This window comes from Chlorocebus sabaeus, chromosome 23 (assembly GCF_047675955.1).
Source record: "Chlorocebus sabaeus isolate Y175 chromosome 23, mChlSab1.0.hap1, whole genome shotgun sequence".
Lineage (NCBI taxonomy): Eukaryota > Metazoa > Chordata > Mammalia > Primates > Cercopithecidae > Chlorocebus > Chlorocebus sabaeus.
The window spans coordinates 34,824,622-34,843,451 of NC_132926.1; the positions used below are offsets into that span (position 1 = coordinate 34,824,622).

Genomic DNA, 18,830 nt, shown 5'->3' on the forward strand with positions numbered 1-18,830 from the left:
TATGAATCAGTAAGAATACAAGTTTCTGCCTGTTACTGAATCGTGTTGCATTAAAATGTAAGCAACATGGTGTGATACACAGCTCACTTGTAGGGATGGGCATAGGAGGCACCAGAGAGACAGGTGGTTACCCTTCATAGTGGCTAAAATTTCCACACAAGAGGCCCATGCGACAGCCCATCAGGGATGAAATATTATAAATGGAGATAGAGAAGGCAAATGAGATCTTGAAATATGAGCTCCACATGGAAAGTCACACCAGCAGACACTCTAAAAAGCAGGCATTGATTTGTGGTTCAGCTGATTCTCACAAGATCAACTGTACATAATGAGCTGGGGGGAGGTGAACAACAGGAATTTATTCATTGAAAAGTGGTTAGTTATGTTCCTTGAGTAATGTCTGAGAGTCCTACTTTTTCAGAATCTGAACAAACCGAAAGTAAATAACTTCAAAAAAATTATTATCTCCAGAAAGAGATCCCTAAGACAATGTTTACAAAAGGGCTCTAGGTCTTTTTTGTTTGCTCACTTCTGTACCATTCATACACAATCCTTCCCAAAGCAATTGATTTTCAAATTGAGTTAGGGTAGGAATATAATACAGAAAAGCCTCTTCTTAATTCACGGACTAAATTTTAAAAAACCTTGAGAATGAAAGCAGTCATTGTAAATAAGACACCAGATAACAGGGGCAGACTGAGACTCTCTCTCTGGCACACTGGAATAATGGCTTGTATCCTGTAAGCAACGGAGCCCCAGCTCCACAAAGAATAAAATGTCATGACTGCGCCCTTGCCCCCTGCACACCTGAAAGACAGCAAATGGACACAGAAAGTATAGTTACCTGAGGATGAAGGGATAAACAAAACGGTTTAAACACAAGATCTAGCAAGTAGACAAGCAGAATATTTGGTATATCACTTCTGAAATCAAAATAATTATTTGGGAAAGACAGCTTTTACAGATTCTATCTGGTAGAGATTCTATCTGGACACATATTAGGTATGTGTCAGCATAGACAAAGTCACATAAAACAAGATGAAGCATTCCCAGCTTCCTTTCCAAGAAAAGAAAGCCATGACTACCTCATACGAATTGTACTAATATTTGACTTTTATTGAGTGATTTCTTTGTGACAGTCATCACATCAAGTACTTTACACGTATTAGGTCAGTCTTTACAATGACCCTAAGATGTAAATGTTCTTTTGATCCCTGAAAAAACTAAGACAAAGTTTAGGCAACTTGTCAAACCTCTCAGGACTAGTCAATGAGTGAGATGGCCGGGCGCGGTGGCTCACATCTGTAATCCCAGCACTTTGGGAGGCTGAGGCGGGCAGATCATGAGGTGAAGAGATCGAGACCATCCTGGCTAACATGGTGAAACCCCGTCTCTAATAAAAATACAATAAATTGGCCGGGTGTGGTGGCGGGCACCTGTAGTCCCAGCTACTCAGGAGGCTGAGGCAGAAGAATGGCATCAACCCGGGAGGTGGAGCTTGCAGTGAGCACAGATCACACCACTGCTCTTCAGCCTGGGTGACAGAGCGAGCCTCCATCTCAAAAAAAAATAAATAAAAGTAGATGAGTGAAGTGTGTTTTGAATGAAGGCAATCTGACTCCAGAATTCACATTCTTAGCCACACTGTAACACAATTAATCTTTCACAAGGGTAGTCTCTAAGGGTGGTTAAACTTGAAGATTAATTGATTTCTTCAGGTTTTTCTTCATCTGTGATGACTAAGTCGCCAAGAAAATGAGGAGGAAGAAGTTGACTGAAGGAGAACAGAATGTCTTAATGATAGAAATAAGATGAAACCATGGATGAGACCTGGGGTGAAAACACTGTTCTCTGAATGCAGCATAAAGCTTGGAAAGTGTTGGATTGATAGGACCTATATTCCTCCATTCAGGGCCTCTATAAATGGTGGAACAGCAGAAATCATGCACAAAGGCACCCAGCTGAGGGAGCAAGTGAGGACTAAATCCTAACTTGGGTTCTCCTTGGTAGGCCATGTGTGGTCAGGAAGCTGTGGCGGGCAGAGGGAGCACTTTTCCCTAAGTTCCACAAAGGTGGCCTCTATAGGCTAGAAAAGAAGCTAGTGGTAATGGTTCCCCCCCCTCCCCCCCAACAACAGACAGGGTCTCTCTGTGCTGCCCAGGCTGGATTCAAACTCCTGAGCTCAAGGGATCCTCCTGCCTCAGCCTCCCAAGTAGCTGGTACTCAGGTGCCTGCCACTATACCTAGCTCTGAATAGCTGGTATTTTAAAGAAAGTCACCTTCATGCTAAATCTCACCATTGCTTACATTTCTGAGAATCAGAGACTCTGTTTTCAAATGTCAGAAGCAGTAAAGGTAAGGAAGAAATAAGGCATTGGAAGAAAGTGGAAAAAATCTTTTTGGACAGTCCATAAATAAGTAATGACACTGAGCTTTGAAATTAGAGGTCATATACCAGTGTTTCTTAGCCCCCTGAGCACAGGTGGGATCAGGCAAATCAGGCTCAAAACTAGGTAAATAAATAATGAGAAATAGATGGTACTTGGAGTTTCAGTTCCACTTGCAAATCCTTTTTGTAAAAATTGAATAAGAAGCTTTTAAGATTTTAGTACTCTCCTCATCTAGCAGCCTTCTAAAGACATAACAAAGAGCTTATTGACACTGTTAACGTTTATAATATACAGTCTGTGTGCCCTACAGATCTTCCCTGATGTTCTAATAAATCCAAATATACACAAAAATCAATATTAGGAAGAAATTATACACATTTAATCACCGCAGGCAAAAGGTTATTCTAGAGGGTATAATCAGTAGTTCTTGAAATTCAGCATTCACTTATCACCATCTTGATTATTGCCATATCCCTATATCACAAATCTGGATAACACATATACTTTTATCGTTTTTATGTTTTTCTTTAACTGGTTTTTCGCAAACTAAAATTTTTAACGAGAAAACTTGCTATCTCTTCTGATATACATTGGTACATATTAGTCATGTGCCGGCATAGACAAAACCACATAAAACAAGACGAAGCAGTTCCAGCTTCCTTTCCAAGGGGAGAAAGTCATGACCACCTCACAAAAATTGTACCAATATTAGACTTTTATTGAGTGATTTCTTCGTGACAGTCACTGCATCAAGTACTTTACATGTATTAGGTCAGTCTTTACAATGACCCTAAGATGTAAGTATTCTTCTGTGATATCAAAGTAAATGTAAAAATCAATTTGCAAATGTAAAATCAATTTGCAAATGTAAAATCAATTTGCCTTTTATAAGAAGGAATGCAGAAAAGTAGATGCAATTGTTCTCACTCATAGGTGGGAACTGAACAATGAGAACACTTGGACACAGGAAGGGGAACATCTTACACCTGGGCCTGTCGTGGGGTGGGGGAGCAGGGAGGGATAGCATTAGGAGATATACGTTATGTAAATGATGAGTTAATGGGTGCAGCACACCAACATGGTACATGTATACATATGTAACAAACCTGCACGTTGTGCACATGTACCCTAGAACTTAAAGTATAATAAAAAAAAAAGTAGATGCAATGAGAACAAAATAATGTCATGAATGTCTAGGTAGATGCTATTGCTGGCCAGATGCTCTCAGCTTGAGGCCTTCTGTATCATTATAAAAAAATAGGTGATTGTGTGTTATATTAAGGTCAAAAAACACTAAAAAATTGTGATGGTTTTCTTGAAGAAATATAGTAGTGGAAGAAAATGGAGTAGAATAGGATTTTCTCATTAGGTAAATTCAATGTGATGTAAGGGTGTATTGTCGTAGTATAACCTGCCATAAGTAATAAAGTTCCCCCATATTGTCTATGAGGAGTTTGTACGTAGAGCTCAACTGAATAGAGCAAAATACCTTTTTCATGTGTAATACCCCTCTGCTGGGAATAATCAACTTTTCTACATGCATGCCATGTACTTGATTAGAAATAAATCACTCACTTACCATGTTCATCAAGTAAAATATTGTCAGGCTTCATATCCCTAGAGGAGTAAAAAGAAAAAAGAAAGTTGCTCATAATAAAACAAACAGAACTAAGCGGTAGGGGCAAGAAAATGCTCAAGAAAGCCAACTAGAGTTGAAACAATGTACTAGCTTCTCAATACTCATCTTCTCATTCAATTCTCACGGTAAATTTATGAAACAGAAAATACCCAATTTCTAAATCAGAAAACTGAAGCTCAACCCAAGGTCACAGAGGTAGTAAATGGAAGAACTGGGCTCTGAACCAAGGCCTCTCTCATTCAAAAACTCAGACTCTAAACTTCCTATAGCATATTGTATCTAAGCATGTAGATATTGGTCCATCGGATCATATAAAGCATTTACAGTGCCATAAAGTAACATTAGTAGTATTAAGCATCATTTTCTTATGTAACTCTACAATTACACAGATGATGTGAACTTAAAGACTATAAATGGGAAAAACATGATTGATAATGTAGTTATACAACCACCCCCTGTCTCCCTTTGCCTCCTCACATCCACACCTGCTGTTGCTTTGCCTGAATTAGAGTCCTCTCACTGAGTGCACTCAGACAACACAGCTTCACCCTTAACCTCACAGCTCAGATGCCACTTCCTGCAGGAAGCCTTCCTGATTTTTCAATTCTGGGTCAAATTCCCCCTAACCCCATATATTCTGACCACACGGGATACTTCTTCCACCGTAACATTTATCACACTTTATCACACACTTGGTTCTGTTTATTGATAATGGGACTTGTTACTCATTAATATTTTTAAGTAAAGAGTAAGCTGACAGACTTGGTCTGTCAAAGATTAAGGTATTATTATTCTAGCAGCATGAAAGCCATTTGACTAGGCTGAAAATGTGTTCCCAAAACCAGCTTCAGAATTTCTTCCCTAATGGATTCTATGAATTTAGGCTGAAGGGCTTTAATTGTACATTAGGGAAAGGCAGTAAAAATCTGAGAGTGGAAAAGTGAGGGCTATTATAAAGTACAATGTGATTCTTTGATTCGGGAGTGCTCCTTACTATAATATTCACCAAGGCTTTGCAAACTCTATCGTTCTATTCTCCAAGTATTAACCATCAGACTACTCCCTTCATTGGAAGAAGGTGGGTTTTGTGCTCTCCTATGGATTTTTTTTTACTTTGCTATTTTTTCAGTCATTTTAATATAAAAATTGTGTGTTTAAAGTGGCCAACATGATACTTTGATGTAGCGAATTTCCAGTATATAATACAATGTTACTAACTATAGTTATCTTGCTGTACATCAGTGTGTAAAAGACTGGTCCAAATCTTTTCACTAACTACCCTAGGAATAATAATTAAATAACTATAGGTCTTATAACATCCTAAAAAAAAATTCTGGCCAGGCACGGTGGTGTGTACCTATAGTCCCAGCCACTCAGGAGGTGGTGGAGGGAGTATCACCTGAGCCCAGGAGTTTGAGGCGCATTGCACTATGATTGTGCCTTGAATAGACACTGCACTCCAGCCTGGGCAACAAAGCAAAATCCCGACTCAAAAAATTTTTCTAATCTCTGCAAGTTTTCCAAGTGGATCATGATGTCAGAGATGGTTTATTGATTAATATCATATTCTATCCCAGTGCCTCATGGTCAGTAAATGAAGAACTTCATGACACCCAGAGAAATTCCAGTGCACTCAAGAAGGCTGATCCTAACAGTGTATACAGAGCACTGTGGCACACCATCAGATACTCTCTGCAGCATAAAGTTAGAGATAAACCAGGTGTTTGGCCCTTTCCACCTCTTCAGATCTGCATCCAGTGAGCATCAGGTACTGTTTGCCAGGTGAGAAAGAAGCCCAGAGGAGCCCTACCAAGGATGGATGAGAGTTGAGTGAGGCAAGATCAGTATAAAATTTCTTGGCCTGAATTTATGAGGACTTACTGGGAGAAATTAATTGCTGTGGATTTGACATTTTATGAGCTTTCTGTTAAATCCCTGAGCACCATTTTTCTTATTTATTGAATCCATATATCATTGTGTTAACTACTTTTCTCAGAAACTACTTTGAAACTTAATAACACGGAGATCAGAGAGGCAACAATTAGTTTAATGTGATACTTCTTAATTAAATCTTGTATTCATTTATTCATCAGATATTTACCTACTTTGGTAAGTCACTGTAGTAAGATACAGAAAACTTAAAGATAAATGAGACATAGTTCCCTCGGGATGGAGAGGATGAGAAAGCTTCATAAAGAACAATGACATAGAATGGCAAAGGGGTATTTTTACTGCAAATTCAGAGACAGAATATAAGAAAAATTTAAGAAAAATATATAAGAGAAAGTTGATTGTAAACATAAAAATAAATTACCTAAGCTTAGATTCTAACTATATAGTTTCTCCAAAATATAACAGGGTAGCATCTAATTCACTACAGGGTAAATTGCAGTATGGAAGGTTGTTTATTTATATACCAGGAGAGAGCAAATGAAAAGAAACTTAGTGTGCTCTATTAAAATTCCTACTAGAGCAAGTTGAGATTTTCTAGTTCTAAATTTCAGCACCACTTCTTTACCTTTTCAGTCTTCTCAAGTAAAAATAAATATGAAATAACTAACAATATGTTTCTTGCATTGAAAGTAGTCTATAATATATTTTAACTTAGTGGATAATAAGCCTGGATATGCTTCAGAATCAACTGGGGAGATTTGAACAGTGTGGATTCTCTTGTCAGAGGCATTCAGACCAGAGTAACTCCATCTTGAATAGGTGAGATAGGAATTTAGTCATCAGCAGGACTGGTTTTGCAAGGTACAGGTCACAAAGACCCTGCTGACAGAAATAAGATGCAGTAAAGAAGCTGGCCAAAACCAAGATGGTGACAAAAGTGATCTCTGGTCATCCTCACTGCTCATTATACACTAATTATAATACATGAGCATGCTAAAAGACACTCTCACCAGCACCACAACAAATGCCTTGGCAATGTCTGGACGCTACCTATATGGTCTAAAATCCTCAGTTCTGGGAAATCCCCAAAGTCTTAACTCATTTCAGCATTAACTCAAAAGTCCACAGTAAAATGTCTCATCTAAGATAAGGCAAGTCCCTTTTGCCTATGAGCCTGTAAAATCAAAAACAAGTTAGTTACTTCTTAGATACAATGGAGTTATAGGCATTGGGTAAATACACTCATTCCAAATAAGAGGAATTGGCCAAAAAAAAGGGGCTACAGGTCTCATGCAAGTCTGAAATCCAGCAGGGCTGTATAATCTTAAAGCTCCAAAACAATCTTTTTTGACTCCATGTCTTACATCCAGGTCACACTGATGTAAGATGTGGGCTCCCACAACCTTGGGCAACTCCACCTCTGTGGCTTTCCAGGGTACAGGCCCCTTCCTGACTGCTTTCACTGGCTGGCTTTAGATGTCTACAGCTTTTCCAGGCACATGGTGGAAACTGTTGGTGGATCTACCATTCTGGGGTCTGGAGGATGGTGGCCTTCTTCTCACAGCTCCACTAGGCAGTGTCCCATTGGGGACTCTGTGTGTGGGTTCCCAACCTACATTTCCCTTCCACACTGCCCCAGCAGAGGTTCTCCATAAGGGCTCTGCCCATGTAGCACACCTCTGCATGGACATCCAGGCATTTTCATACATCCTCTGAAATCCAGGCAGAGGTTCCTAAACCTCAATTCTTAACTTCTGTGCATCCACAGGCCCAACACCATGTGTAAGCCACCAAGGCTTGGGGCTTGCACTCTCTGAAGCAATGGTCTGAACTGTGTGTTGGCCCCTTTAGAAACAGCTGGGATGCAGGGCAGCAAGTCCTGAGACTACATAAAGTAGCAAGGCCCTGGGCCCAGCCCATGAAACCAGTTTTCCTCCCAGGACTCAGGGCTTTGTGATAGGAGGGGCTACCTCTGACAGGCCCTGGAGACATTTTCCTCATTGTTTTGTCAATTAACATTTTGCTCCTTATTACTGATGCAAATTTCTGCAGCCAGTTTGAATTTCCTCTCAGAAAATAGGTTTCTCTTTTCTATTCCATCATCAGGCTACAAATTTTCTGAACTTTTATTCTCTGCTTTTCTTTTAAACCTAAGTTCTAATTCCAAACCATATCTTTATGAATCAATAAAACTAAATGCTTTTAAGAGAACCCAAGTCACCTCTTGAAAGTTTTGCTGTTTAGAAATTTCTTCCACCAGATACCCTAAATAATCTCTCTCAAGTTCAAAGTTACACAGATCTCTATGGCAGGGAAAAAATGTCACCAGTCTCTTTGCTAAAGCATAGCAAGAATCACTTTTGCTCTAGTTCCCAGTAAGTTCCTCATCTCCACACGAGGCCACCTCAGCCTGGACTTTTTCATTCATATCACTATCAGCATTTTGGTCAAAGCCATTCAGCAAGTCTCTAGGAAGTTCCACACTTTGCCACATTTTCCTATCTTCTTCTGAGCCCTCCAAACTGTTCCAACCCCTGCCTGTTACCCAATTCCAAAGTCGCTTCCACATTTTTGGGTATCTTTACAGCAGTGCCCCACTCCTCATACCAACTGACTTTATTAGTCTATTCTCACACTGCTACTAAAGACATACTCAAGACTGGGTAATTTATAATGAAAAAGAAGTTTAATGGACTCACAGTTCCACATGACTGGGGAGCCCTCACAATCATGGCAGAAGGTGACGGAGGAGCAAAGGCACCTCTTACATGGTGGCAGGCAAGAGACCATGTGCAGGGGAATTGCCCATTATAAAACCATCATTTCTCTTGAGACTCACCCACTATCACAAGAACAGCACTGGAAAAACCCACCCCCATGACTCAATTAACTCCCACTGCATTCTTCCTATGACAAATGGAGATTATGGGAGCTACAATTCAAGATGAGATTTAGATAGGGACACAGCCAAAACACATCAATATCATAAGCAGATAGCTAATGATGAATTCCCTCTAGTTATTTATCATTCTTGGTGACTTCAGTGTCTACACGAATGCTCCATCCAACACCCTGGCCTCTCAGTTCCTTGACTTGCCTCCAATAATCTTTTCATCCACCCTACACCAATAGTTTCCTTATTCTCACTTCCTTAATCATTCCCTTGTCATAACTACAGCCTAGCCCCTGACCAGCATTTATCCAATACAATTTCCAAACTGGCATATCTGTCACACTAAGACCACCAATTATTGACCTTGTCACTTTTTCTTTATACATCAAAACTCTCATATCCTCAATTCCTGCCCATAGTTCACTTTTAACGTTCTTTGTAAGAATGCTTCATTCTCTCAACCCCCAGTCCCCACTAGCATGTAAGTTCTAAGTGAAATGACTTCTTTTCTGTATTGTTCAATGCAGCAGCTCCTGGACTCATAAAGGTACCCAAGAATAAAGTAGGTGCTCGAGTAACTATTTGTCATAAAAATGAATGAATCCTGGCTCCCTGGTTTCTCAAATTCTTGGAATACTAAACCCTGTATGTCTTTTTTCCCCTAAGAAGAGAAGAGAAGAGAAAACAAAACAAAACAACCAATCCCCACCCCAAAAACAACACAAACAAACCTGTGTGCCAGATGCACTATATTTATCATTGGCCAACTAAGAAACATGACTTTCTAGTAAATGTATGTGTATGTATTAGAGTAAGAGTAATAAATAAAAAGTGATTTATGCCTATTATGAGCCTATGATTTCAGAGGGACTACGGAATTTTGGGAGTGATAAAGGGAAATTCTAAGATACACACTTTGGAAATTCTTCATTGCATCTTGGTTTGATAAAACAAAGAGAGCCATGTCCTGCTGAACCAGCTGATTCCAGCTGTGAGAACTATAAATAGCAGAGTGGAAATACAATGCTCCTTGTGGCAGGATCCAAGGAGGAATTGATATATATCTGCTGTTCTCACTTGAATGACTTTACAAGACATTAGCAGAGTTAACAGGCTAATTACATCCCTTCATTGAGTCTCCCCTGGAGTCAGGTTGCTCACCCTGCAATCCTATACCAGATACATGTACATGAAAGTAGCAAACAAGGAAATTGGCATATCCAAGCCAAAATCAACTCCTTCAGTGTCCCATGGCCTTCTGATGGTCCATAGTTTGTATTTAATTCTTTGCCACATAACAGTCTCTTAGATTGGGCCATTGTCAAGTTCTGGAGAGGGGAAAAATACTATACATATAATTCTGTAACATATTATTTAAGGTGTCACACATGGGCTATTGGTCTCAAAAAACAGACCTATGTTAAGAGGGAGTGAGGGAAAATTATAAGGAAAAACACTTTGGAACAGGGACAGAAGTGAAAAGCTGTCAGGGTTGGATGATTAAAGACTACTAGGTATCATCCTCCTAAGATTGTACCTGACAATCTTTGGTTGTAATCCCAGTCACTCATTATGTAATCTTGGACAAATGATCTACACTCTCTAGAGCTTAGCATACTAAAGTTTACTGAAGTGTAGTGGGCATATATAGTATTCCATGTAAGTATATATACTTACAAATAGCCAGAGGTGATAGACAAAATATTTAACAACTAGAACAACACAGTCATCAGTCATCAGAAAGGATGGTGATGGAAGCCCAGAGCAGTGCCCTGAAGGACCTCTCCTGGGCCAGGAGTTAGCACTTCAGTTTCTGGGTCAAGGGAGGGAGCGGGTGGGGAATGAGGGGGAGATTGGAAAAGGGGCTGGAGTAGCAGGAAAGTTCAGGCATGAGCTCTTCATCAGCCAATACACTGAAAAACAACTGATATGACCAGACCAGTGTATGTGGATTAAACATGAGCCCTGCATAGGCTATACTGTGTGTAGTATATGAATGTGTATGTATATATGTGTGTACATATACACTCTTCACATATATATATGCTTTAGGTTGCATGAGTATATTCGTATAGTACTTAGTAATGTTGGTAATAGTCTCAAACACAAATGATCCTATCCAACCCCAAGGATTTCTAGGTTGATTTGGGAAGCAGTAGATAGTAGAGGTTTAAGAGTATGAATTCTGTAGTCAAATGGCTGAGATTCAAATCTTGACTGTGCAGCTTACTAATGATCATTTTGGTTGCCTTTCTAATATGCATTCTTCATTCTCTTAATCATTTCAATTTTCAATTGGGTATTTTCACTTCCCTGTAACACAACATTCACGCACACATGCGCGCGCGCGCACACACACACACACACACAGTATTTTGTGTGCTTTGGGAAACCTACTCCACCCTGACTGTAGGGAAGGATTATGTGAGTCAGGTCTAAGTAAGAGTTATCCCATCCCACAGGCCCTGTTATTGGTTCAGGGATGGGCTGATGACCCAATTTAAGCCACTGAGTATCAGAAAGAGTTACGCTGTGGGCTTCTGAGGAAAAAGCTTCCTTGCTGTCCTGGGGAAAGTTTTGAGAAGGAGTGTGATTCTTTAGATTTAAAGAATTTAGCATGCAGCCCTGGGCAGCAGACAGCTTTCTTGCAATCACATGGAGGAACAAGCTGAGGATGAAGTGACCACATGGAAAGGAGAGAAGAGAATGAAAAAAACCCAGTTAGTTGGTGATACTCTTGAGTTGTTCAATCAAGATACCCTCCAAGTCCAGCACACATCTGGGTTTTCTGATTTTATAAGATAATAAATATCTTTATTGTTTAAACCATTATGAGGTTTTCTGTTGAGAACAAAACCGTGTCAGTAATAAAACTTTCTGAGACTCAGTCTTCCATATCTGTAACTGAGGACAATAATCATATCCACTTTATAGAGTTGTAATGATTTAGTTAAATGGCACATGTAAAACTCGTAGTATAGTATTCCCCCCTTATCTGCAGTTTTACTTTGTTATCCACAGTCAACTGTGGTCCAAAAACAGGTAAGTATGGTACAATCAGATGCTTTGAGAGAGGGACTGCATTCACACGCTTTTACTCCAGAGTATTGTTATAATCGTTCTATTATTAGTTATTGTTCATCTCTTACTCTATGAATCACATTTTATCACAGGTATGTACAAAAGGGAAAAAACATAGTATATATAGGTTTGGAAATATCTGCAGTTTCAGGCATCCACTGGGGGTCTTGAATGTATCCCTCATGCATCAAGGGGGACTACTGTGTAGTATCTGGCACATAGTAATTGTTCAACTAACTTCGAGAAAACATCGAACGAATACTTAGGAAGTGTCCAGTGTAAGAAGAGCTAGATAGTGAGAAACTGATAAGCTGAGGATGTTAAATGATGAATCAATGTTTTCAATTATTGAACCATTGTGACAGCATCATGATGACAGATTTCATTTATTGCAGTATTTGAGAAACCAAGCTAAGCCCTTTTTATACTTTATTCCACACTATCCTCAAACAACTTTATGAACCACATACAATTATTATCCCTATTTCATAGATGGGACCACAGTGGCACACAAATCTGATGTTACTATTCCACTGTTATTCACTACTATGGAAAAAGTCAAGACTCCATGTTTATCTGATATCAGGGTTAATATTCAAAACACTTAAAAATGGCACAAACACAAATCAGAATGGGACATGGACCAGTAAGAATGGCTGCCATCCATAAATTACCAGTACAACAGTACTAGTGGGTGGTTACTGAGTGGAAGCTCTGCCTGACTGCACACTTAGTAAAACTCCAACAGGTAGCAACAGAACCATAAGGCTATTTGTGAACCAACAGAAGAACTTTCTAATGATTACGCATGTCTGAAAATGAACTACTTTATGTGGTAGTGACTATCCCATCCCTGAGGTATGATGATTCCTTGTTAGGGAGACTGCAGAAGAAATTCTGCCTTTAGATGAAGGTAGGGCTTGCCAACCTCAAAATTGCTCCTCACTTCTAATTTCCTATGGCTTTGTAATGGCCCATAGTTGTTTCACAATTATCTGGAAAATCGCAGTGTGGCTTCCATTTATTAAGCACTCCTGATTTTACAGGCATTATCGTAGGAGCTGCTCATATTTTTCCTGCTTTCTTATATATAATGCTATTATACCTATTTAACAAAATTTAAAGAAATTCAGTTTATTAATTTGCCTGAAGTCATACAGCTCACAAATTGATCCCTGATGTAACTATTCCAAAGCCTCTTAATCTCGCTAACATACCACACTCTGCTTTTTAGTGAGATGATTATTCTTAATATTTGCATTATATAAGAATGTATAATGATTTGGGTGATGATGTATCCTGGAGTATGAGAAGGAACAGTAAGTTTTTCCCACAGCTTATTGCAAAAAAGATAACTCAAAGCAAACGGGTATCATAAATTAATATACATGAGTAGCTAGAATGTATTGAATGTTTTTATGTAAGACTGTATATTCATTAGAATATATCCTCACCACAGCCTGTGAAGTATGTATAGCTATCTTCATTTTACGGATAAAACAAATGAGGTTGAGAGATGCTGAGTGTCTTGCCCAAGTCGCCTGTCTTGTAAGTGGCAGAGCCACTATATAACTCAAATGCTGCTGTCCATTGCTGGTGATAAACACCATGCAAATAGCCTTACTGTCAGCATGTGAATATTACAGTGGAAAACTGCATAACAAGGCTTGAGCAAATAAAATATCTTCATATTATGTCTTAAAAGGATATAAAACTGTATGCATTATATATATCTATACCATTGTACAGATGTTCCCCAACTTACAATGGGTTATGCCCTGATAAACCCATTGTAAGCTGAAAATACTGTAAGTCAAAAATGTGTCTACTTCACCTAACCTACCAAACATCATAGCTCTAAGAGGACTAAAACCATAGTTTTATACTTCAGCTCTTTTCAGAGCTCTGTGTCCAACATGCATAATTGATCAATGTTACGTGTTAAATAACTAAACCTGAAAGAATAAAGCTTAAGCTTTATATTATAATGTATTCTGGGCAAAGTGAAATTGAACTTGGACCAAATCACAGGTTGCATATTAACGAAACCCTTAACCTTATAGAAATTATTAAAAGCTCTGCCAGTCTAGTTAAATGTTAACCTGTACACAAGCAGTTCTCTTTGCCTTTTCACATGGGTTTTCACAAATGGGTGGCTTTGTGTGAGAAACACAATTGCCAAGCCCTTTTGAAACTGCTTGATGCCTACAACACAAAGAAGGCAGATTCTCCTGTTTTCACAATGTGTAATTCATGCTCATTCATTATTTGGTAGCCCGGGAGCAGGTGCTGAATAGAACACATCAACCTAATACCCTCATTACTGCACTGCCGTTTTGTTTTGAGGCTCAAGTGGCCCTTCTGCTATGAGAGTTAGAAAAAGAGAACATTTGCAAGGGCTTGTGGTCTACTGAAAAGAAGATTTACCAAAACAAAAAGAAAGGGCATTTTCTTAATGCCCACAGATGATAGCCTAAAACCAAAGTCTATTATTCCACTGCAACAAACAGAAACTATTATCAACACACTGAAAGAAAGCCAGCATCAAACAGAACACACACAATGTAAGTAATCACATAATTTTTAGACTTTAAGTTTTCTCATACTGGACATGTAGCTTTGGTAAAATGGAAAAGATTTAACTTTCCTAATAGATATATAAAAGCAAAACAAAACACCTCGAGCAAGAGAAATGATATAAAAAAGCCACAGATACTGAAAATATCTTCCCAAACCTGAAATACGAAAGTAAGCAAAGATAGTCTCTGGCAACATTAAAATAGGTTACCATATACTAAAGCCATTGGACTTGACTTACTGTATATTCTCTTGGATTACTTTAATTTTACAAACAATACTAACAAGTTTTGCCACTTGGTCTTCTATCCCATAATGTATTGTAAGTGGCATGTTAGGAGTTTGGACAGAAGGTGCTCTCAGTAGCACCTACTAGAGAAGCAAAGATGAAATTAGCAGCAAAGAAAACAATAAAAATGTATTTACTACATTCATTTGTTAGAGCTGCTGTCACAAAGTACGACAAACAGTGGCTTGAAGAACACAGAAATTTATTTTCTCACAGTTCTGGAGGCAGAAAGTCCAAAATCAAGATGCCAGCAGGGCCCATGCTTCTTCTGAAACCTCTCAGGGAAACTCCTCCCAGGCATCTTGCAGCTTCTGTGGGTTTGCTGGCAATCTCTGGCATTCCTTGGCTGATGGACCCATCACACCAATCCCCCATCTTCACCTGTCATCCTCCCTGTGCCTCTCTACATCCACATCATCTTCACTCTATGTATGTTCCTCTGTATCCAAAGTTCCTCTTTTCATAAGGACACCAGTCATACTGGATTAGGGCCTACACTAGTGGCCTCATTCTAACTTGACTATCTGGGTAAAAACCCTCTTTCCAAAAAAGATCACAGTCTGAGGCACTGGAGGTTAGGAATTCAACAAATCTTTTTGAGGGAGCACAATTTAATATATAGTACCTACCCACTAAAATATGTATCTAAAGTGAAGTTTTATGCCATTGGGTAAACAGCACTGAACAGCTCATCTGATCTTGAGGATATCTTATTATTATAAGAGTGAAAGTAAGGGCATCTATATTTAGAACAGGGCCTTTGAAGACGGTAATTCTACATTTGAATCTGGTCCCCGTATACTGACTGTATATTGGCATGTTGCTTATTCCCCTCAGAGCATTGTTGATTATGAAGTTAGGTGGTGTGTGGAACCTGCCAGTTAGCAGAGTACCCAGTTCTTGGTGTAAGCAATAAGTGATAGCTCCTGTTAAGTCATTAAAAAATTGACATAGGTACTTTGTAGTATAAATTAAATGGTTAAAAAACTCTGATGAGCTGAAAGAAATAAATACTTCCAGGAATTTGAAAAACATCTCTCCAGATGCCTCATTCCCACATGCTTCAGAAACCTGAGGTGTCACTGTGTTGGCAAATTTATTTATTAGGAGCTTACCTGTCACTCAGCGATCATTGACTAAAATGATTAGCTGCAGAAAGTTCTTATTTTTTCCTATAAATTATCATCTCAAGAAACTAAAATGTGACTGCTAAGATAGTACAGTGTGTGAGAATGAGACACAAAGGTGACATTCCAGCCCAGATCTCTGCCTGAAATAAACTAAAGACCTCAGTTAAAACAAACATAATTTTGGCCCACAACCGAATTGCAAACAAGACCTTGATTGGTAAATGTGCTAATAGCCATTTATCACAAGTCACTACCACAGGCTCTCTAGACAGGTCACTACAGTTGGGCAGCCTTCTGGGAGGGGAACGAGTGTGTGGTAGAGCAGAGGAACAATGAGGAGGTCATACTTGGAAGAGCAGCCTATCAGGGCAGAGAGGAAGTCATCCTAGAGTCTTAGATATAAAAGAATCGTTTCTGATCACTTGTTGAAACCTCCTCACTTCTTCCTTGACAGGGAAGTTCAGGGCTATATTTAAGGTCATAGAAGAAATTGGTATCGAACTGTGATGCAGTGCAACTTCTTTAGAGGAAATGTGGTGAACAGACTGTACAGTGACCCCAGGATTCCCAGCTTTTGGTGTTCACACCCTTGCATAATTTCCAGCCCCTCAGCATGGGTTGGTTCCATGGTTTGTTTCTAACTGACATTACATGGCAGATGTGATGGTCTCACTTCTGTGGCTGAGTTATGTTACAATGTTATACATCATTATTCAAGTATATGTACTCTGTTGTCTTGCTAGCCAACTCACTCTACAGTATTCTTCTTGTTAAATTTGAAGAAAGTAGCCACCACGAGTCCTACAGCCACAAGGAAATACCTTCTGCCAGCATCCTGACTGAGCTTGGAAGTGGATGTTTGCCCAGTTCAGCCTCCAGAAGAGAACCCAGTTCTGGCTGACACCTTAATGGCAGCTGTGCCGAGAATCCAACTAGACTGTGCCCAGACCCCTGACCCAAAGAAACTGCGAGCTGATAAAGGTATGTTCTTTCTGGTCACTGGGTCTGTGGGAATTGGTTACACAGCATACAAAACTAATCCAGCATAGTGGAAAGGCAGCCCAGAACCCCACATGCTGTGGACGCACAGAGGAATGTGTGGAATAAATTAAGAACTTGCTGAAGACGACATCCTCCACAGCAACCTTTACCTTCTGCACTCTCCCAGTGGTTACATGTACATACTGTCCTCATTCATTTGTTCAGTCATTGAATTATCCAGCAAGCACTCTAGTTTAGACCCAGTGCAAGTTGCTGGAGATTAAAACATAAGTGAGGTGTAGTATCCACCCATGAGGGCTTAAGTACAGGAGAGGGAAACAGTTTTTTATTTAGAATATCACGGTCCAGAGGCTACAATTAGATATATAACCATGAGCATTGGGAAGATGCAGCTAAGCATACTCTGTGTGTGTGTGTGTGCGCGCGCACACGCACGTGCACATGCATGCAAGCACACATGCATAGCTCGGGATATGCACATAACAGCTTTCATTCTTTATGGCACATGCCACAACATTTGATGTTAATGTTTAAGTGTTTACTTGACTATTTTTCACACTATGATATTAACAACTTCACATGACAGGGGGATTGTCTTGTTCCCCATGGGAGCCTGGCATTCAGAACACTGGCAAATAGGTACTCAAGAAATAATTTTTGAATAAATACTTGGACTAGAAGCATTATTCCTAAAATTTTTTTCTTCACTGTCAAGTTACTGATTTCTAGAAGAAAGATAGTAACTTCTCATAAGCAGCTACTCCAGCCCAAGAAGTCATGTGTGAGAAATAATTTCTATCTACATCTTATACAGTCCCTAAAATGAATCTGGAATCAGTTATTGGTTCCAATGAGTACAGCAAAGAAAGCAAAGGTGATAAATAAAAGTACCACTATGCTGTGTTTTTCTAGACAGTCATACATTTTCTTTTATTTCTCTTCAACATTTCGGTACTCAATAGGAAATGAAATGTTTGCAGCTCTCTCTGTAGTACTGCAATTACTGGCACAAATTGCTCTAATTAGATTTTTTATCTCATTCCTATAAAAATTTAGAAAACAGTGAGTTATAACCTCATTATAGTGGGAGGTAATTCCCAGAGGGAAAAACAATCAACCATCCACTCAAATGGTATTTTGACCCAAGATGACTTACTATTTAATTGTCCCATACAATCCATCTCATTAGTTTAAATTCATAATTGAGACTTCTTTAAGATCTGACAAGGGAGTAAACAGAAATTTGTCTTTGGAATATAATATTAAATAATTACTTTCCACCAGACTGTTCATTGGAGAGGCTGTGGCAATCAACACATAGAAGAGTACTAACCCTGTAGAAGAGATTGTAATGAGTTTTGTTTTCCTTATTTTTTAAATAAAAGCAAATAATTACTTTGTCCATAATTTAAAGCATTTATTTGCAGATTTCAAGTAAGCAAAAGAGAGCATTATACTTCAAACTGGCCATTCTTTGGAAACTAAAGCTGTACTCACACAAAAAGTTTGACTTCTTGACTAATAAGAAAGTTGTCTAATTGCACAATTTAAACCTAATGGTTATTATGCAACCCTGTGTCTTTAACAACTATAGAAAAGAAAGATTCTGAAATTGAAGAGAACTAGCTGAATATTCTACATATTTGGGAAACGACCAAAAGTTCAAGTCCGTGGATTTTTAAACATCCACAAAATAAAACTCCATTTATGTCTTAATGGGGATGTATGGCAGAAACAGATCTTATAGTTTTTTTTTTAAAACATCACTACACTAGACATTTCTGGCAGAAAAGCTGAAGTGAAAACGGAATTTTAAAAAGAGCCCCTTCTAGTTAACTCAGGGAAACAAGTGGAGACTTTCATCCGTTGAACTCCTCTTGCTAGGCTAGACTTCCTGTGTGCTTTGGCTGTTAAAAGTCCCCTTTACATCCTCAGA

General features: G+C 39.0%; 1 protein-coding gene across 3 annotated transcripts in view; it reads right to left on the reverse strand.

Annotated features, from left to right (window-relative positions):
• The window catches only part of STK32A (serine/threonine kinase 32A), a 152,884-nt gene that overhangs the window by 41,312 nt on the left and 92,742 nt on the right, over positions 1-18,830 (reverse strand). For all 3 annotated transcript variants that reach the window (XM_008014871.3, XM_073010594.1, XM_073010595.1), the window contains one exon: positions 3,970-4,007. In XM_008014871.3, the coding sequence (XP_008013062.3) occupies positions 3,970-4,007 (38 nt within the window). The remainder of the gene's footprint in view (positions 1-3,969; positions 4,008-18,830) is intronic.